Genomic DNA, 22,531 nt, shown 5'->3' with positions numbered 1-22,531 from the left:
TCAGACAAACACGTCTGAAACGGATCTATTACAGTCACTGGTGAGGCCCGCCTGGCTTAAATAAATGTTTTGGCACCCAGTAGATAGCAGGCATTATCAGCCCCTGTTGGTAAAGCTGGCCCGGCAGATAAGGTCCAGAGGGCTCATGTTGCTCCATCTGCGACATCCTTACTCACCCAGCATCCCGATTGCAGCAACTTTATGTACAGACATAGGGGAACTCATTGCCTCTAGGAGGTGGGAGAGATGGGGCATAGCCACCTGGGCCGATATGTATGACGATGGGATGTTTAGGGCCCTGGATAGTTTGACACAGCAAGAGGGCCTTACCAAATGGTATTTCTTGTGGTACATGAGGTTGGCAAGGGTGGCTAGGGGCAGATGGACTGAATGGCCAGAAGAATCCCACTGCTGGAGTTGATGTATACACTGGAGGATGGCTGGAGACCTGTGTCTAGACTGTATTCACACCTGCTCGAAAGAACTAGCGTGAAATGTGGGAAAATGAGAACACATTCGGGGATCTGATATCTGTACAGAAAAAAAACAGTGGGAGATGGCACTAAGTGTTACAAAGAACGTATCCAGGAATGTCAGATATAGGCTAATACAAATTAACGTGCTCCATTGTACATGTATGACCCCAAGCAGGGTGGCCAAATGTAATTGCAATGTGTCTTCAGCCTTCCCCAGGTGCAACTCAAAAGATGCTGATCATGTACATTTGATGTTGATTTGCGTTAAGGTGAGAGGTTTTTGGTCCAGAATTAAGCAGGTGTGCACGGAGGTTGGTATTACCAGATATCAAGGGGACCCGTTGGAGTGCTGACTGGGCTTGTACCCTTCACCAAGTAAACACATCCACATTGTCAAATGTATCGACACGGCATGCATATTAGCCAAAAGATGCATAGCTATGTTGTGGAAATATAAGCAAGGCCTGCAACATGGAAGGTGGCTTGCAGACCTTAGGATTTGGTGTGAGGCTGAAACGAGAGTGTGGTTTCGGACGATACAGTCACACACTGCTGACTTACCTCTCAGTTTTGAGGCCTGGAGGGCTCTGCTTGAATCAGTGCTCTACCCCTTCAACGACAGGCCACCCTGAGCGCACCCATGCCCTACATTTGTATACATTTTGAATAGGTTTTAAAGTTTTCGATCCTGGATCCCTATAACCACGTATTGCACCCATGAACTTGGTTCTGGATATGACACGATTATCCTATTTGTACTGACAATCCTCCTTTCTCAAAGTACGCCGGCCTATGTCAGGTTAAGTAACAAATGCATATGTTTTGTTATTTTGTTGGAATTACTCTCGCTGAAAACGTTAACAAATATGTTGAAGATTTTCTTTCTGGTTACATGTGTAACTTGGACATTGCTGTTGTAAAAACTCACGAATAAACACATTTTAAATAAATAAATAAATAAATATACAGGACCTAGGAGAATGGGTGGAGCGACCCGCCTGCTTGGAGTCGGGGGTCACCTCGTTGCAGAGTGTGCTGGCGGAGGGTCGGCGAGGCCTTGAGTGAGCTACTGCACATGCATGGTGGCGGGCGGCGCAACCTACCTGAGTTGAAGTCTGAAGCTGAGGCCCTGGAAAGGCACGATCCGTGCATACCCCCCGTGGCAGAAGAAGAGCGGGGCCAGAGCAGACTGTAGCCCTGCGTGATGGACAGCTGACTAAGGACTGCAGTACCAGGGTGCAGCGATCTCCTAGGGCATCTCCAGACCCGCACTGAAGACACGAGAGCCTGAGACAAGGGCTGCCTCGTCTCTGGAGAAACCAATGTGAGGGGGCGCCGTCGTATCATGGCGTGATATAGAATACAAGCCCCCACTGGGCAGAGAGAGGACACTTGGGACGCTACATGCGCAGAACGCCCAAGGCCCCTGCCCGCATTCTGAACGCTGCTATCTGGGCAGACTCGCATTGCAGGGCCTCTGGGTTCCCTGCATTTCAGCTCCTTCACAGCTGCTCAACTTGGCGGCCCACAGGTCTAAATTAACCCAATGGACACCCCACTGGTGCAGCACTTTGTTTTTCAACCCACCAGACAGCAGAGCTGAGCGGGAGCAGGCGACGCCATGGAAGCAGTGGTTTGACCAAAAGGAGGAGCTGTAGGAAAAAGAAAAAAAACTTGGACACGGCTGGCAGTGGCAGCACTGAGGCATTGAGGAGGCCTGCGCTGAAGGGGATTCCTTGCTGCCCGTTCTGGGAAGATCTCCAGAATCTTGTGCACTGTGCACATAGTGATGGATTGGTGAGAGGAGGATTACCTGGGGTGTTGATGTGGGGGCCCCCCTGCGAGCCATGCTGAGGGGGCCCCCCCAACTCAACAACAAATCACTGGTCGTGCCACATTCTGGCACGGCATAGATTATCATGCTTGTGCAATACCCACAAACGTGCTACTGAAGGTATATTCCGCACACTGCACTAGCAGAATGATATAAATATGTGTTTTAATGCACACACCCTTGCTCCAGCCTTGGCCAATTTCTGTAATCACACTTTCACCACTGGCACGTTCCCCTCTCCCCTTAAGCACTCCCTTATGCATCCACTCGTCAAGAAGCTGTCTGCCGATCCTACCTGACCGGCAAACTATTGCCCAATCTCCATCACCCCTTTCCTGGGCAAACTGTTGGAAAAGCTGGCCATTTCCCAGCTTACTCTCCACACGGAATCTGTTGGTTGTGCTCCATGACCTTCAGTCTGGCTTCAGAGCTGCCAGAGTCACGGAATCTGCTCTCCTGAACACCTGTGAAGATCTGCTCTCTAACCTCGATTCCAGCATTCCTTCTGTCCTCATCCTCCTTGATCTTTCCTCTGCTTTCGACACAGTCAACCACGCCATCCTGATCAATCGACTCCATGAGAACCTGGGCATCACGGATCTGGCCCTTGAGTGGGTGACCTCCTTCCTCTTGGGCAGCCCCTCCCAGTTCCAACTTGGTCCCTTTCTCTCTGCTCCATCCTCTCACCCTGGTTTTTCAACCTCTACTTGGCCCCTTTGGCCCACCTGATCTCTACCTTCGCCTCTAACTTTCAGTGTTATGCGGAGGACACTCCACTTTCCTTCAGGCTCCCCTCAGACTCCTCTCCTCTCTCGCTCTTTCCTGACTGTCTATCCGCGATTCAGGATTGGTGTGCCTCCAATGATCTCTGCCTTAATGTCAGTAAGATGGAGAACCTTCTCATTTGGACTCCTGCCCCTGCTTTCCCTCTCTCACTCTGGCCGCCCGCCTTGGGCCCTCTTCCTTTGACATTCTGTGAGGCAAACAACCTTGGTATCATCTTTGACTCCACTCTCTTTCTCTACTCACATATCGGATTTCGCCAGGAAGTCCCACTATCAGCTGCTCCTCCTCAAAGGTACTCTTCCCTTTCTCACTTTCCCCCAGAAGCTCACTGTCACCAGAGCCTTGGTTGTCTCTAGGCTGGACTACTGCAACAGCCTCTTTCTCAATCTGCCTTCCTCTACTCTCCACCCTCTGCAACTAATCCAGAACAGGACTGTGAGACGTATCCTTGACCTCAAGCCCAGGCATTGTATCTCTCCAGCCCTGACATCTCTCCACTGGCTCCCATTTGCTGCAAGGATCAAGTTCAAGACCATTTGCATTGTCCACAAGGCTTTCTGGGCCTGGGGCCCACACTACATCCAACGCTCTCTTCCAAAATATCTTCCTTCTCAAGCCCTTTCCTCTGCTACCTACAACTCTCTAAGGGTTAAACACGTTTCCAGGCAGAGAGTGGGCGGCAGATCTCTCTCCTCTGCAGGCACCTCTCTCTGGAATAGCCTTCCTGCCCCTCTCAAACTTGAGCAGGACCACCTGAAGTTCCGGAAGCAGCTCAAACCTTTCCTCTTCTCTTCTGCTTTCTCTCTCTCCCTCCCCCGCTGGCCTACCTGACCTACCTGTCTGCTGTACCGACTGGTTGCTTGGCTACCATCACTGAGTCCAGACTCTTTCTTGATCAGTCACCCCTGCACTGCCTCTGGGCCTACTACGCGCTTAGGGGCTGTAACTGTAACCCTAAAGTCCCTTGTTCTCCTTGCACTACCCATAGCCGCGCTGCCCTGGCTGCACTTACTCAGAGCATTGCTGCCCTGTTTTTCCCTCTCCTCTCCCTTGCACTTCCCCTTGCACTTCTCGTTCTTGCACTTGCACGATCTGAATGTCACAAGGCCTAGTAAGATTGTTTGTCTTGTCCTCCCTCTATTTTCCCGCCCTTGTCTTGTTGCGCCTAGAAACACTTGTGTACAGGCGCGTTATAAATGACTTGTATCATATCATTTGATCACAGATGCCCAGAAAAATATACAAAGCCGCAGTGAGAAGCGGGTAGACTGGCAGCACCCAAATGGCAGTATAGCCAGGTAATTAATTCACTTAGCAGGACTGCTTTATCAGAAATGCCCAGTTAAACAAATGTCATACCAAACTGAGGAATGAGTAGACTAGCTACACCAAAATGCCTCTCTAGCCACTAATATCACATATCATGCCTGCTTAGCCTGGAAATGGGAAGCCTTTATGATTTGTTGCACAATCCTGCCCTCCCCACACATCCCCCTCTCACTCCCAACCCCACCCTAACCTCCAAACTCAGCTCCTGGGCCCAGAATTACCTCCACGTCCCTCTTCCTTGTCCCAGAGCTTACGTATGAGGCTCTTTGCCTCATAGGTAAGTACTGGGATGAGGAAAAGTGGGACTAGGAGTAATGATTATTACAGGTAGCTAAGTCAGGCATTACCTCCATGTACCTCTACCTCACCCCAGTACTTGTCTGTAAGGCACTCTGCCTCATACACAAGTACTGTCTCATACACACATGGACGAGGAGGAATAGGGCTAGGAGTAATGAGTAATCAAGGGATTAAACGCAAGTACTTGTGCAACACCATTGAGTTTACTGGGATTCAGCACTCCCTGTGGCATCCCCCTGAAATTTTGGGCTATGTTGACTCAACCTGGTCGACCTTCACAGCAGTTTCCAGACAGAACAGGACACAGATGTTAAATGGCACTTGGGTTTTTCTGTTACCAAGAGCCCAGCAATTACTAACATAAGGCATTTCACTGTTAGTACCTGCATTCAAATGCCACATTTTTTAGGCAATTGAAATCGTGATGTGGGTTTAATACTTGCATGCCAAGGGAGTGATTGGAAGGGTAGGGAGGGAACAGGAGACCACTCATTCTCACAACAGTCCATAAGTGGGTGCTTTCAGCCTTAAAGGAGAGAGTTAACAGTTTGTAACATTGAAGCTGCACTAGAATAGTCTCATTAAAATGTGTAACGAAATTAGATGCCCCAAACAAATAAGTTTGCCCCTTCCTCACCGCCATGAAGTTAGTGCGTCTCCCAATATTTAAGGGTTAGCCCCCGAAATGTAGATTTGTTGCGCCCCTGAACGCAAGCAAACACACCATTCACCATATACACACACGCACACCCTGCCATCCATACATTTAAGAGTGCATTCTTTCACCATACAGGGATACCCAAGCAGCCATCCATAAATTTAAGTGTGCACCCTTTCGCCATACAGGCACACCTAGGCAGCCACCCGTACATTTAAGTGTGCACCCTTTCACCATAGAGGAACACACTACCAGGCACCCACCCGTACATTAAAGTGTGCACCCTTTCACTGTACATTCACACACACAGACACGTCATGGGTTGAGGGGAGCCCTAATACTTCCGAAAAAATTGGGCCTCATTACAACTATGCCAGTCTGGAAACAACGGTGCTGGTAAGCTTACTGACACCGTTGTTTCCGGACCGGCATATTACAACTGTGCAGGCGGTTGCTATCCCGCCCGGCAGGTCTGACCAGACCTGCCAGGCGGAACGGCACCCACCCGCAGAGTTCTCCCAGAAACACCGGCACCATTATTAACGGTGCCGGTGCTTCCGTGGACCCCATTCCCATAGAATCCAATGGAAATGGGGACTTACCATTTGCCGGCGCCTGACATCCCGGACCGCCGGGCTTGCAATCCCCAGTGTTCCCGGGAAGTCGGGCACCGGTAAATCATTACGGGTCCGGCGGCAACCTGCCGGTAGCACCGGCACAGTAACCGCCAAACCCGTAATGAGGCCCATTGTTTCTTTTTGAAGTCACTCCGACTTCATAAAGAAATTATTTCCATTAAGGACCGAACCATAACAGCAATAATTTCTTTGGGAAGGCAGAGTGACTTCAAAAATAAACTATTTCTTTTTTAAGTCATAGGGCTCCCGCCACCCCATGACATGGAGGCCTCCAGCCTAGGGTCTTCCATACCATGGGGGGGCGGAGCCCTCGGACCTCAAAAATAACGTTTCTTTTTGTAGTCACTGCCTTCATAAAGAAATGATTTCTGTTACAGAAATCCTTTCTTTATGAAAGGAGAGTAAATTGAAAAAGAAAAATGATTTTATTTGTTTGAACATTTTTTTTTCTTTTTTCTTTCTCCATGGGGCTCCTCCCAGGACATGTGCTGGCAACCCCCCCCCCTTGCACCGCGGGGGCTGCGGGGGCCCCTGTTACGCCAGTGGGTGTTGACCAGCGCCCAAGGGGTTGAAGCACCCAGAACACCACTGCTCTTGGCCAGCTGTTGCTTCCCCCCCCCACCCCCAGCTGCAGGGAGCAGAAGCGCCAAGGGAAGAAGCCCCTGCAGTAACTGACTGGGGCTCACTCACTAGCGGACGCTGCCTGGCGACACACATATTGGTGGATGAGTTGGAGGGAAACACTCGTGCAATTCCATTACACGGTCGGAGGAGCCATGACAAAGGCAACAGGAGATGTGACCCCCCACCTGTGCACTGTGAAATAGGCGCAATCAAGAGCGACGTCCAAATTATTTTGGAGGAAGTAAGAGAGATGAGGACTGACTTAGGATCCAATGTGGCAGACCTCACAGCGAAGGTAGAATCCCTGTAGGAACGGATGGAGGGTCTCTAGCGAACCAGATCTTGGTGGTGGTCCTAGAGTCGCAGATGGATGCACGTCTCATGAAAGTGGAAAGGCAGGAGGAAGAACTGAGCCTAAAAGTGTATGACATTGAAAATCAGGAGCGGTGCAACAATCTCTGCTTTTTTGGACTCAAAGACAAAGAGGGGGAGTCAGCGACCGGCCTGGAGCAGAGCATCCAAGCGATTATGGGCATGACATTGGGCTCCAACAAAGGTACAAGGGCGGTCCTAAACAGAGTGCACGACGCCGGTGGAGGGGGCAAAGGGCCGCACTTAGTAAAATGGACTATGAAGATTTGAAGGTAGCAATCTTTCAAGACCTGCTGGCCCACATGCTCCGGAGGTGGAAGATGGCTGCAGGAAAAGGGGGTGAAATACCAGTGGGAGTACCCCTTTGCACTAGTCTTCGAGCAGGAGGGAAAGCACTTTCATGTGTTGACGAAGGGGGAAATCACACAGGCCATGGCCGATTTGATGGACCCTGGCATGAAGGTCTCCGGACTGAATGGGAGGGGGAAGAAAGACCTCACAGAGACCCCCTGGACATAAAAAGAAATTCAGGGTGACGTAAAGTCCAGGGTGTGTGGAAATTTCAGCAGCTTAATACCCCCTTGCTGACAAAAGACAAAACATGTGGTGGACTCAGACCCTAGTCAGGGCCCTTGATTTCCTTAGTGCGCTCTCTGGCTCACTTCTGGGACTACTGCATGCAAGAACCTCTCAATGGGGGAGTTGGGGGAAACAGGGGACACAGAGGACCGAGGTGGTGCAATGTTAACCTAAAATGGCTTGTGGGTTGTTCTGGGGGGTACCTACGCTGAGTTGGGAGGGGTGAGATTTGGGGGTGAGTGGAAGGAACACCAGCGATTGCACCTCCGGTTGGTGAGGGGTGGCTGATGCCAATGGTTGATTGAAAATGGTTGGAAATGTTCTTATTGTTGTTGCGACAGGGGACTATTCTCTGGTGGTTCGATTGGTGGGACCATGTTTTTTTGGGTCACACAGTCGTATGCCTCGTGTGGGGTAGGGGTGGGGGGAACCCATCGATTGGCGAAGTGGTGTGTTAATGAGGGAGTGGGTGAAGCGGAGGATGGGCTCAACTCTCATGCAGCTATTCACACAGGAAGATGGCTGGGAAATTAAACAGGGATGGGAGATAAAAGAGAGGATTTGTGGATAAGGGAGATGGCTGATGTCAAGGTAGCCACCCTAAATGTTAACGGTCTCAACACTCAAAACAAGAGGTCCTTGAAAAGCAAACTGGTCCGTAAGCAACATTTGGCAGTCCTCTTCATCCAAGAAACCCATGATAAGCAGGTGATCCGCGATAAAGGGCTGGGACATAGGGAGTGTCTTTTGGTCCTCGCATTGGGAGCATAAGAAGGAAGGGGTGGGGATCTAGTTGGGGAAATCTTTCCAGGTCACGGAGATCCAGGTCAAGAAGGGATTTGGGGGAAGGTTCCTTGCGGTTAAAGAGATCCACGGGGGGCTAAGGTCACTTGGCTACACTGTATGCACCCAAAGCAGGCCAGATACACTTCTTGCAGCAGATTTTAGACTGTTAGAGGACTGGGCTGAGGGGGCCACTCTTCTGGGGGGCGATTTCAATATCATAGCTAATCCCATCCTGGACTGGTGGTTTGCAAAGGGGCACGAACTGAAGAAGATTAATAAGAACAATAGTCACTTTGGGAACCTCTTGGCAGAACACTTTTGGATAGATGTTTGGAGGTATCACTTCTCTAGCCCAAGGGGCTATACATTTTTCTCACCTCCACACCAGATGTATACAAGGATAGACCTCCTGTTGGTCCCGCAGGAACAAACGGCCGACATAGGGGCGCACAAGGTTGAGGTGATCAAGTGGTCCGACCACAAGCTAGTTAAAGTGGATTGGAGAGTTGGGGACCCTGCAAGTGCGTGTATAGATAGAGAGGTAATGGCACGCTCCTGACAGAACCGGCATTCAGGGACTTTTTGGGCAAGGAGGTAGAAGCATACTTTAAGGCGAATGGCAACAGGGAGGTGTCCACGGCCATGGTGTAAGAAGCAGCATAGTAGAAGACAGGCTATGAGAGAAATTGAAGGGCTTGAGATCTCAGCTTACAAATAAGAGTTCCAAAAGGGGTGTGCTCTTAGTAGAGATGAGGGGAAAAAAGGCAGGAGCTGCATTTGCTTATAATAGAGGAAGGAGTCACAAAAATGAGGTACACCAGGCAGAAGTATTATGAAAAGGGAGATACTGTGAGTACTCCGCTTGCGAATAGGGTGAGGGAATGCCAGATGGAGAGGAGGGTTGATCATATCTGCAGGATGGATGGAGCTCTAGTGGGCATGGGAGGTGATATCCCAGCAGAATTTGTGGCTTACTATGGGCAGCTGTATGCCTAACAGGCAAACGCGTCAGGGGATTAGATACATAGACTCAGAAGGCACATTATTGGAGGCAGAGATCACGGGGGAGGGTTGGCGATAAAGCACTTGAAGATGGGTAAGGCCCCTGTGGAAGATGGGTTTGCTGCAGACGTCTATAAACCATACCAGACCCTGCTGACGGAGTCCCTGGCCAAGCTCTTTAATTCAAGCACGGGGGAGGGAACTGTGATGAAACCTGCAGAGTCCTCACAAAATCCATACCTAAAGTCTCCTCCCACGTGGCCAGGGGAAGGCAGCTATCTGGTCCTAACCCTGGGGGTGGCAATAGCTAGGTGGATCACCTGGGAGGAGAAGACCACCAAAGGAACAAGAGGATTCATTTAGGAGGGATGCATTATTTGTCTTCTTCAGAGAGAGAGATTTCTATAGTACCCGAATATTTAATGGCTTGTTGTCAGAGTCAGACTTCCTTTCATAAAGATATCCACATTGAGGGTAGGGAAGGCTCTTATGGCTACCAGAGAAATAGAATATGTGGGAATCAGAATATTAAAAACCCGACTTCTTTTAAATAGAACTATCCCTTAAATCTGAACCAAACATCAACTCCTCAAAAACTCTTGCGTAATGATTCATTTAATAGACAGAGTCAATTTAATAATGTTGAAGTTTGCAATTTGGAACAAAGAAATAATCGGAACATTGGGGTCCCATTGGGGTCCCACAATACCCTAAGTACTGGGATGAGGAAGAGGGACTCAGAGGCACTAAACTGCAAGATGTAGTCTAGTGGTTCTAATGACACATACCCGAGCAGGACTTCTGAATATATAATGCCCCCTCAGGTGCAGGTCATTAGAACAAGAGGGTGGAGTTGCAGAAACCACCCGTTGCAGTTGCAGGGGAAGCAGAAGTGGAAGTGGAAAAATAAGGGAGACGCCGGAGACACCGCTATTGATGAAGTGGGTATCAGCCCTGAAACGGTTTACCAGGTTCATAACCTGAATTGCAGAGGTTGCGCAGCGGGAAGCAGCATGGCAGCAAGCTTTCCCCCTGGAGAGGGAGACTCTCCTGCTGGCGTGCAGTGTCCGGGTGGCTGGCGAGCACTGGTGTTCACTAGAAGGGAAGCTCTTTTCCTGTTCGGCAGGGGCCGCAGTATACAAGAAGCAGCCTGCCTTACAGACAGTGACCGAAGATGAAGAAGAGAGTGCAGTGGCAGCTGGGCACACAGAGGCGTGTGCAGAAGCCGGTGAGTTTACCAGAAAAGGGTAATCCTGGTACGCTCTGTATGCGACCGCTGACCACTGACAATCATTCTGAATACCAAGCTAATATAAAGTAAGCATGCTGCCGAAATACCAACTTTGTAAAGAGGCAAGAAAAGAAAGATTACAATCAGTTTTATAGAAGTCGGAACTAATGCCAGAGTAAAGAAGAGTCAATGCAGACGCAAGCTAATCATAACCAGCATTGCCTGTGGCAAAACCAAGAGTGGAACAAACAGCACCAATGTGTAACATGTTTTCTTAAAAGAAGTTGTGAATGTTGATGTAGTTGAAAGTTAAAGACTTTGCCAAAGATTTGAAGTAGACCTCACCAAAGAGCACTTGTAGTAGTGTTAGGAGCTTTTGTCAGAGGAAACGAGTATACCAGGACAGGGACCTGTTAGTGGTAGTCCTGGCAAGTTAGTGGACCAGAAAAAAAAAAGTACTGCATTGTGGTTGAAGGATTTGTGAAGAAGAAGAAATGGCAAAGTCACTAAAGTGTTTGATGAATTGTTGTGGAATCATCCTGACAAACCTTGTTGTTGATACAGAAGATTTGTAGAAGTGTTTAGTTGCTCAAGAAGAAGTTGTGTTGAACTTTTCCTATAAAGGGAAAGACAAAGACTTGTTGTCTAATTAAACTATTGCTTAAAGTCTAAGTGGGAGACTTTTGAAGCAAAAGCAACTTTATGATCCAAACTTGGTTACAAAAAGGAACTTGCATAAATCCTGCTTTGAATCTGGGGAAGGGGAACCAACCTAGTTTACAAGGATGACAATGCATTACTTACCTTAAAAGCATTTCTGATGATTGTATCTGCTTAGATTCACATGCTGTGCATAGGTCCGACATCCAGTGGTCACTGCGGAGTATTGCATTTTGTTTTTCTTAGTCGAAAAGGGACGTCGACAAGGCGTGTCTGAAATACTATCCCTATAGTGACGTGTGTTGTACCCACAATCCCTCACGCGTCGAGGTCCCTCTGTTTGTATTTTTCTGCCCTGAGGGAGCCTTCTAGACGTGAGTGAGTACAGAAAAGAGAGATATAAAAGGAAGTCTATGTTCCTTCCATCCGAGCGGGGAGGAAGGGTGGGCGCATGTGAATCTAAGCAGATACAATCATCAGAAATGCTTTTACGGTAAGTAATGCATTGTCTTCTGATGCTTGTTAATCTGCTTAGAATCACATGCTGTGCATAGACTAGCGAGCAGTACCCGGAGTTGGCGGTGGGTTATGAGAAGGAACAGTAGAAAAAAGATGTCTTAATACTGCCTGACCCACCTGGGAGTCAGATCTCGAGTGTGCATCTAGACAGTAGTGTTTTGTAAAGGTGTGCACAGAACTCCAGGTAGCCGCTTTGCAGATGGACTCAAGGGGAACATTTGCAATGAATGCTATGGATGCCCCTGTGCCTCGAGTAGAGTGTGCTCTAGGCTTAAAGGGCAGTTCTCTCTTAGCAAGAGTATAGCAGAGAGTGATGCATTGAACAATCCATCTAGAAATAGTGGACTTTGAAACTGCATCCCCTTCTCTTCCTGCTGCCACCGAGACGAAGAACTGATTAGTCTTCCTCAGTGGTCTGGTTCTTTCCATGTAGAACATGACCGCTCTGCGCACATCTAGTGTGTGCAGAGTTTTTTCTCCCATGTTGGAAGGATTTTGAAAGAACGTTGGCAGTTCTATAGCCTGGTTTACGTGGAATTTCGATATGAACTTCGGAGCAAACCTTGGGTGCGTGCGTAGAACCACCTTATCTCTGTGAACTGTAACGAAGGGGTCTAAAACAGAAAGAGCCTGTAGTTCACTTACCCTCCTGATGGAGGTGATAGCTATTAAAAAAGCAGTCTTAAGAGTGAGGTCTTTAAGAGATGCTTTGTGCATGGGTTCGAAAGGTGAGCCCATGAGTTTGGTAAGTACCACGTAAAGGTCCCATCCGGGAGTGGGTCAGCTATCGGGGGGTGTATTCTCTTTATTCCCTCCATGAAGGCCTTTATAACAGGGATCTTCCACCACGACACCTTGAGTTGGGAAGTGGTGTATGCAGAAAGTGCCGCTAGGTGGACTTTAATGGAATTGAACACTAGACCTGAATCCAATAAGTGGGTCAGGTATAGAACAATATGTGTGGGAGAGCAGTCAATTGGGTTGATGCCTTTCCCTCTGCACCAGATGATAAATCTCCTCCACTTGCTAGAGTAGCAGTGGCGAGTGTTAGGTTTTCTGGCTTCCCTGAGAATGTCCATACATCTCTGCGGGAGCAGTAGATGTCCGAATTCTATGATTTCAGGAGCCAAGTTCATGTTCTGGGGGCATGGATGCAGAGTCCTGCCCTTGTTTTGTGACAGCATGTTGTACAGGCAGGGGAGTTTTACTGGAGGAGATAGAGACATCTCCATCAAGTGAGCGAACCATGGCTGTCGGGCCCACATTGGGGCCACCAGTATCATGGTTACTTGTTCCTGGTGCATCTTGTGCACCACCTTGTTGAGAAGGGGAGTTGGGGGAAAAGCGTAAACAAATTTCCCTGACCATTGCATCGACATACCGTTCCCCTTGGATTGGTTCTGGGGGTACCTGGAGGCGTAACTTAGGCATTGTGAGTTCTCCAGGGTTGCGAACAGGTCTATTTCTGGGAATCCCCATTGTGTGAAGACGTCGAAGACGATGTCTTCGTGCAGTCGCCATTCGTACTCTTCGGGCAGGGGGAAATCTCTGCTGAGTTTGTCTGCCAGCAGATTGAGTTCCCCTGGTACATGTTCTGACAGAAGGAACATGTTTTGTTTGAGAGCCCACTTCCATATATTTTGGGCCAGTTTGGACAGTCCTGGAGAGTGGGTGCCCCCCTGCTTGTTGATGTAGTACATGGCTGTGGTGCTGTCTGTAAGGACCAACACAGTTTTGCCTTGTAGGTGTTCCTGGAAGGCTTTTAGCGCCTTGAACACAGCTAGTAGCTCCAGTAGATTTATGTGTTTGGATGCCACGTTCGGAGTCCACACTCCGTGAGCAGTCTGATGGGATAGGTGAGCCCCCCATCCTGTTAGGGATGCGTCTGTGGTTAGAGTGGCTTCCGCCGCGGGTGTGGCAAAGGGTTTCCCTTTTTCCAGGTTTTCCTTTGTCCACCATCGTAGCGAGAGAACCAAGGCCTGCGAGACCACCACTGGATCGTCCCATAATCCGCTGGCCTGACACCACTGGCTGTTGAGCCACTCTTGCATAGGGCGCAGGCGCGCGTGAGGTACCAAATAAATACACGACGCCATCATGCCTAGCAAGCGCATTGCTTTGCGTACCGTCACCTCTCGACCGGTCACATATTGAGGGATCTGAAACAGCATGTTTTGGACCCTCTCGTTGGAGGGGAAGACGAGGCCGTCCTTTGTTTGAATTAGAGCCCCTAGGAATTGTTTGATTTGGCTGGGGTCTAGGCTGGACTTCTTTTCGTTGATGGAGAAGCCCAACTGGAACAAAAGGTCTACAGTCTTTTGGGTATTGGCGAAGCATGTTTCGTAAGAATCCCCTGTTATGAGCCAGTCGTCGAGGTAAGGGTAAACTGGGATGGACAACCTGCGCAGGTGTGCCGCTGCCACTGCCAGTACCTTCGTGAATACCCTTGGTGCTGATGCTATGCCGAAGGGTAGCACTCTGAACTGGTAGTGTTTGCCCTCTATCATGAACCTGAGGTATCTTCTGTGCGCTGGCAACATTAAAATATGAAAGTATGCATCTTTCATGTCCAATGTTGTCATGTAATCTCCCTGTGATAGCAGAGGGATCACTTCCTGTAAGGTCACCATACGAAACTTCTGGGGTTTGATAAACTTGTTCGCTGGGCGCAGATCTAATACAGGGCGCATGGTTAGATCCTTTTTGGGTACAAGGAAGTACACTGAATAAATACCTTCCGTTACCTGAGATAGAGGCACGACCTCTATGGCTCCTTTTTCCAGCAGTTGTTGTACTTCTTGGAGAAGGATGGCAAGGTGTTCCGGTGTCATGCGTCGTCCCCTCGGGGGTCTGTATGTTGGGGAACTGTTGAATTCGATGCAGTATCCGTGGGCTACGGTGGAAAGTACCCAGCGGTCTGACGTTATTCCCTCCCATGCTGGAAGAAATGATGTTATCCGGCCCCCGACCGGTGTTGCATGGGAGGGGACGCGAATCTTCGCGTCACTTGGTGTTGTTAGGGGCTTGGGAGCCTCTGGGGGTGGACCCCCGACCTCTCCCTTTGCCCCTGCGCTGGCCTCTTTGGCTGTACTGCCCACTATTGGTCTGGTAACTGGTGGCAGGGTACTGTTGCTGCTGATTCTGCTGTTGGCGTTGGCCACGAAAAAAGTGTTTCTTGCCATAGCCGCGTCTGGTAGTGGGCTTAGTGATCTGGTCAAGACTTTTGATAGTATCAAACTCTTTTTTAGCCATTTCCAGAGCCTCATCCACCACTTTCCCGAAGAGGTTTGAGTCTTCAACAGGTTTATTTATTAAAGATGCCTGTGTCTCCGGTTTGAACCCTGAGTTGCGCAGCCATACATGGCGTTTTAGGAGTATTCCCTGAACCAGGGAACGTCCCGCTGTCTCAGCAGCATCTAGAGAGTTCTTTACAATACTCTGGTTGACCTGGGTTCCTTCGCCAATAGTTGATAGCAGGCGTGTACGTAGTGGTTCCGGCGCTTCTTCGGCGTCCTTGCGCAGTTTGGCCCACTGCGCGTCTGCGTAGCTAGCTAGCAAAGAATTGTTGTTCGCAATTCTTGCCGAAAAGGCAGCCGAGGATGTGACTCTTTTAGCAAGGGCATATAACCTCTTGCCCTCCTTGTCAGGTGGTGCCTCACTGGTGGACAGCGGCACCCCTGCCCTCTTCCTTGTATTAGTTACTACAAGGGAATCCGGAATGGAATGTCCCCTGATGTACAGCGGGTCTGAGGGTGAAGGAGTGAAAAGTTTTTCAATCCTTGGATTAACTCCTCTGATTAGTGCGGGTGTGGATAGCGAAGGGATGATTCTTCTCTTCACTGAAGCGAGGAGGGGAATGGTCTGGCTGACTGGGGGTTTCTCCTTAATTACTCTTTCCACAAAGTCTATTTCCGGAGAGATCTCCCCAGTGTCCATTTCGAAATGTGCTGCTGCTCTGCGCAACAGGGCATTGAATGTGGGCTGATCGTCAATGGGAGACGTGTTTCTAACAGGTGAATTGTCAGGAGGATTTAGGTTTAGGACATCAGTGTCCGAATATACTGATGGGGATTGCCAGGGATGAGAAGGTCCTTCTTCTGGATTTTCTCCGAAGCCTTCTCCTACCATGTCTGGGCTGTCTTCCAGACCTTCCTCTTGGTTCTGTCCCTCTTCATTGTCCACAAAATCATCCTCCTCTCCTAAGTATTGTTCCTCACCAGTGAGGTCATACACATTATAGAAGTCTAAGGCTGTGTCCTGCCTCGGGTATTTGGCCCTGGGGTCCTCCTGAGGCCCTTCTCTTGGGAGTGGGAGGGTTCTGGGTGTTCATAAACCTCTACATTCTCTCCATGCAGAGATGGAGCCTTTCCATGGTTTCATGGGGTACCCCTGAGCGGTCTAGCGGGGGAAAATTAGTGTTATCTTGCTGAAAACGGCTCGACCTCTCCCACGTCGAGGAAAGTGGCCCGTCGCCTTCCGAAAAGCCTTCCGGTGTGCTGGGGGTCCCCCCGACTGAAGGGGGTAGTCCCTGTCTTTCTTCTGGCTTTTTCGGCGTGTCTTTCGACCTTTGCGTAGCGCTCGACGTGTCTTTCGGCGTACGCTTTTGGGCGTCGGCTACAACGATCCTCGCCAAGCTCTCTGTGACTCGTTTGTCAGCGGAGGGCTGTGGTTTCGACGTTACGGGTGTCGATCGTTCTACGGCGGCGTGCGCTCTCTGCTGGTGCGCGCCGGCCGATGGTTTGGGGGCGGCGCCCTTGTTTGCCGAAAGCCCAGTCGCTGGTCGCGGCTGCGGTTGCGAGAGGGGCTTTGAACCCGAACGGTCCGAGGAGGCCGCCGGTGTAACCTGCGTCTCCTTGGGCGCTGATGCTTTCTTCGTCTTCGACGAAGAAGAGCTATGGGTTGTGTGTTTATGTGTTGTATCGTGTGCGTCAGTGTCGCCGGGGTGTTCATCCCCATAAGCAGGGCGTGAGCCGAGCCCGTCGGGGCCGGGGACAGACGAAGAGCGCGAGCGCTCTTTAGAGGGGTGTACGACTTCCGTAGCGGAGGTCGTGTTATCACGTTCCTCGTCACTGTCGGTGGTAGCAGCGGCGGGTGAAGACCCGGCCTTCGACATCGCGTAGGCCGCCCACCTCTTGACCCTACGGTCTTTTAGAGTCTTTGGCTTTAGAAGCCGACAAGCCGAGCAACCCTCCTCTTTGTGATCGAGGGGCAAGCAGCGGTTACACCGTGAATGCTTGTCCTTCCAAGTAAACTTGCCCTTACAAAGTGGGCAAAACCTAAAGGGTGTCCTCTCCATAGCCGAGGCAATAAACCGTGATAAGTACCCCAAGGGAAAGGAAGGGGAAAAGGAAAGGCATTCTCAGAAAAAGAATCAGAGATGTCCCACGACCCCACTCTCCCTACTGTATTTGGCCTGCGAGGCCAGGCCACGTGTTCGGCAACGCCGAAGGATCTCCTCCGCTCGTCCCCTCCGTCGAAGATCTTGCTCGGCGGAGATGGCTTCACAACTGCGTCGAGGGAGGGATCGATATATTAAATCTTTAAACAGGAAAAAAACGACCAACGGTCGAGGAAATGGAATCTGCAATGTCTCTCGAGGAGCTCCGCGTAAAGGCGACCAGTAGCTGGGCGGAAAAAAACAATCTGAGGGACCTCGACGCGTGAGGGATTGTGGGTACAACACACGTCACTATAGGGATAGTATTTCAGACACGCCTTGTCGACGTCCCTTTTCGACTACGAAAAACAAAATGCAATACTCTGCAGTGACCACTGAATGTCGGACCTATGCACAGCATGTGATTCTAAGCAGATTAACAAGCATCAGAAATACGGTTATTGGGTCTATGTTGAACTTAACTGTTATCTGTTACATTTGAATTGCCATACTTTTCCTTTATGAGTTTGATGTATGTATGTGTAAGTGTGAAGGACAGATTCCTATTGTTAGTGTTTCCTTTAGTTTATTTGTCTAGGCAGGGAAAATCCTTGTCAGGCTGGGAATAGTGAGGCGTTTATCCAACCTTTCTGAGATAAAAAAAATGGCTTCTTGTGAAAATACGTTACCAAGTTTTGCGCCTCGCATTTCTAACCACTCCCATAACACTACCACTGTTGTTCTTGCAAGCGATGATAGCAGTCCTCCCGAACCCAGGGAAGGACCATAAACACTGTTCCTCATACAGGCCCATTTCCCTGTTAAATGTAGATGCAAAAATGTTTACTAGGCGCCTGCTATCTTTTTTGTATTTTTTAGGATACTTGCATCTCCGGTGGAGCTGCATCTACCTAGAGTGATCCAATTGGACCTGACTCGATTTATCTTGTAGAGACAATGTCCTGAAAACTTTCGTAAGACTCTGCATATTCTCAATGCACCAATGGTGAAAAGTGACGGAGTCTTACTCCTCGCCCTAGATGCCGAGAAGGCCTTTGATCGGATGAGCTCGGCTTTCCTAGGTTGAGTCCTCTCGGCTATATAGATGGGCTACATGGGGATTTTACAGGACAATAATAGAAAATTGCTATTTTTAACTGTCCCGTGCTGGGGATTCAAACGAGCCCTGCCAATGACAAACCAGTGTGGCAGGCTTTATGTGTCAAGCAGTCTATTTCGATGGTGCTGAATTTCTTTTGTTTCATTCAATAGACTTCTTGATGCATAGTCTATTGAATGATACAAATGAAATTCGACAACTACGGACTAGAACTATGCAATGTGACACTGGCTAGTCACCGGCATTGTGCAGGTTCAAATCCCCTTCAGGGAAAGGAACAAAAAATGGCCGTCAGGTTTAGTGTTAGGTTTTGGGAGACTGCTGGGTCTAAACACCGGCCACTTAAAGCCTTGGCCTTTTGGCAGACAGTAGTCTGAACAGACATGAGAAAAGAAGCATTACTTGAAATGAAGCAGCATTAACAAAGCAAATACTTTTGAATGATGTATGAGCATCAGCCAGGTTTGGGAATCACAGGCCCAATTACCCACTCCATTTCCAGGTTTTGTCAACAATGAACATGCTTTGCCAAGATGGCCATCATGGTAGTAGAAGGCGGGGCTCCATATGGAGCCCATCTTCTATTACCCTGGTGGATGGAAAAGGAAGAGGCAGGGGGGGCTGCTGCGGCGACGGGGGCCACCGCCGCCACAATCAGGTACGTTGGTTTGGAATCATAAAAAAAGGGGTCCGGAGGGCTGGGGGGGAAGATGGCGGGCTGCAGAGCCAGACATCAGGCGGCTTGGAATGCAGACTAGATCAGGAGTATCAGCCATCGTTTCAAGCCACGTCATTAGCCGGCTCCCACCAGCCGGGTGCAAATATACGTTGTTACCCCCTTACAGCAACATACAGCATAAAAATTACGGCAGCATGTAGATAGCACTGGTTATGTTACCCTGAAAAGGTGAACGAGAAAGGAAAAGCAAAAAAAGGACAATGTGTGCATGCAAAGGCAGTCTGCTGGAAAGCAAGAATGATAATCAAAAGACTCCAAGCAAATAAGAATTAAAGGGAAGTGCGTACACACCTCCAGCAAAAGTTGGGGTTATTTACAAATCGCTGTTTCAGGAGATCTGAAACATAGGGAATAGATAACCATGTTGCATGTGTTTGCGAATACTAGCACACACAGTTGCCAACATGTAATGAATGACCCCTTCAGTCAGTCCTGGTTTTGCAAATTCCCTGCTGGGCTTAAGGGATCACATGGGGCCATTTGACAACTATGATCACTGAACAAGACAACGGTTTAATCGTTTAAGTGGGAACGATCAGTCCAGCAACTATTAAAACAGCACAAAAATCCCATTGGAATTCTAACCCTGTCATGTAAAGAAAATAAATCCATGCTTGTGGATTCGTTTACAAAGAGAGCAAAAACTGTGAAAGTGCACTTTGTTTCTGAAAGCACTCGTGATCAGATGCGCTTATTTCAGTTCACGATTCACTGTCCCGTCAATTAATTTAATGGAAGAGAACCCGTCTACTATGCTTTCTATCATGCCCCCTCCAATGGCTTCTGGCCATTTTACTTACAGTCCTAATGCGTGTCCAATTCATAGAAAACATATTCGGCTGCGTGCACAAAATTCCATCTAGCTGCAGAGGTTTCTAGGCTCTGTCTGGAGCTGGCAGAAGCGAGGGGCATTTCAACGTTATGGAACAACATATTTGCATCAAATGGAGGGAGGGAAGAAGAGAAAAGGAGGAGTGAGGGGGGTGAGGGGCAGAGAAGAGAAACAAAGGTGAATACTTTATAGACATGTAGACAGACATTCATGCAATGGGTTGGGAGGGAAAGGAGAAATGGAGTGACAAGCGTAATCAGCCAAAGAGGATTTGACTGAAGATGAAATGTCAGAGTCAGGCACGCCCGTTTGGATGAGCGCTACACAGGAAAGGAAAAGCAGTGTAATGTACTTCTGTATCATTGCACTAATCCAAAACCTCACACCACATGAATAATGTCGCCACAGGTGGGTTTATCACTGTTCATTAGAAAATAAAAAAGTAGCTGACAATGCACAGTGAAAAAAGAAAGAACGGCATTTGTGGATTGGTGAATGCCCAGTTTCTCAAGACACACAGTCACAAGAATGGGGCAAAGCCAATGTTTTACATGGTGGGGGGTGCAGGGAAACAAGACAGCGAGAAGGGAAACAAGAGTAATAGAAGCAAAGAAAGAGGAAGAGCACCAAAAACAGGGATTACAGTGTATACCTGTTCAGCAGCCACATAATTAAAAGCGTAAGAATAAAAAACTACCTGACTCTTTCAAGAAATGTTTGACGATAGAAGAAACTCCCTTGGGCGTCACAAAATTGCGAGATCCCTCTGTCATCACCATTCCCTCGACTGGAGCAGTCAACGGCGCCAAAATACCCCGTGCCAGGAGTTCATCGTGGAAACTGCAACACAAGACGAAACGTTACTGCCTAGATCAGCTTTTGAACATGCTCTGAAGTGAGAAAATACTACGCTTCTATGACGAGGAAGCAAAAGGACAGGATCGCACAGCTGCAGACAGGGTTTTCTAAAGAGGTCGCCAATGAAATGATGGAAAACGACACTGCTGTTCCGACAGGACAAGCAGGTACTGCTATAATGTATCCTTGTGCTATATTAACTATGGGCCTCATTACGGTACGGGACCGGCCCCCTTTATTCCGGGAGCACCGATTACGAGCTTCCCATCGCGGGACCCGGATCGCACGTCCGGTAAAACCAGACGTGCTTTCCGGGTCCCGCGAGGGGAAGAGGGAGGCAATAACGGGCCAGATTTAATCTGCCCGTTATTACCTCCCTCCCCATTCCCATTGAGCCCTATGGAGGCTCCAATGGGAATGGGGAATGGTTCCTGCAAGGAGGAATTACCGGGTCCTCCTATGTCAGAGTAACCCGGTAAGTCCCCATTGCAGAAACCCTCAATGGAGCCCGGAACGGAGGCAGCCATGGAGCTCAGAGCTCCATGGCTACCTCCAGGGCTACCTCCATTCTCGTAATGAGGCCCTATGTCTCCACATGTTGATACCCAGCCCAGTTTGCAGAAGATCTGCCCTTTGATAAGTTACCTTAAACCACATCTAGTTACTACATTGTAATAAGAGCTGTGATGGATAAAGTTTTGGCTACAATCCTTCAATTTTATTTTGATCTAAAGGCTGTTATTAGAGCCAACTACCTATTAGTTGAATTTCTATGCATTCTATGCAATATTGGCAACTCTTCAATGGCATTTGCTAAAAAAATGAAAACATTACATTAATCCCAAAAATAGAATGGGGTGAGCAGGTTGTGGCATACAAGACAGTGTTGTGGACCAGAAAGCAGAGCATATTTAACTATGAAACGATTACTAAACCATGTATACATTAGAGTAACTATGGGTGTACATACTTAGTTTTGGCTCCTACGTGGCACACTAGCATCACAGGCAGGGTCGGACTGGGACAAGAAACAGGCTCGGTCACCCAAAAAAAAGTGGTCCACTCCTCGCCTCACGACCCTTGACCTCTGATGACAGCACCAGAAGTGATGTCATTTGACCCCACCCCAAAGTGACATCCAATAGCATTGTTCCTAAGCACACTAAATTACTGTGAATCCAAGCAGACGTCCAAGGCCAAATGATAATATATTATTGTATATCACTTACACTTAAGCTCTTTTTTTTTATACAGAACAAATATGCATACAATATCACCCAACCTGTGTTGGTACTCATTTATCAACCTAAGAAGGATGAAAAGCTTTTTGAAAAAAAAAAGAATAAATAAATAAAAAAAGATGTCTTTTTTTCATTTTCTTTTTCCAAACTGGCCCAGGCATGGCCAGAAACCGGCCCCCACTCCCCTGGGGCGATTTCGGCCAATCCAACCCTGATCACAGGTGTAAACACTGGTGGTTTGTGGCAACTCTCTTGGCTTGGTTTGCTGTCATTCTGTAATTTCTTTCTAAGATTCAAATAATTGTAGGTAATTCCTTGCCACATTAAATTGATTTTCAGCATGCTAAGTGGATTCAGTAGGTGGACACTCAGTTTATTTTCATGGGCAGGCCCCTTGGTATGCATGGCACTGTGTAATGAATCCTGCAGAATCCTCACAAAAACACCTGAGCCCTCCTCCTAGGTGGATCGCCGCCAGCACTTTCTTTAGGGTGCTCCTAGTCTCCAACCCAATGGAATTTGGGCCACCCTCATCACAAACCTGGCCCACCTAGATGAATATTCCTGGAG

The 22,531-nt window shown here is 48.7% G+C and overlaps 1 protein-coding gene across 3 annotated transcripts in view; it reads right to left on the bottom strand.

Annotated features, from left to right (window-relative positions):
• The window catches only part of RNLS (renalase, FAD dependent amine oxidase), an 831,746-nt gene that overhangs the window by 587,779 nt on the left and 221,436 nt on the right, over nucleotides 1–22,531 (bottom strand). For all 3 annotated transcript variants that reach the window (XM_069611280.1, XM_069611278.1, XM_069611279.1), the window contains exon 3: nucleotides 20,560–20,702. In XM_069611280.1, coding sequence (XP_069467381.1) covers nucleotides 20,560–20,702 — 143 coding nt within the window. The remainder of the gene's footprint in view (nucleotides 1–20,559; nucleotides 20,703–22,531) is intronic.

Source organism: Ambystoma mexicanum, chromosome 8 (genome assembly GCF_040938575.1).
Source record: "Ambystoma mexicanum isolate Mex_15411 chromosome 8, UKY_AmexF1_1, whole genome shotgun sequence".
Lineage (NCBI taxonomy): Eukaryota > Metazoa > Chordata > Amphibia > Caudata > Ambystomatidae > Ambystoma > Ambystoma mexicanum.
This window is presented reverse-complemented; position numbering and strand designations above follow the sequence as displayed.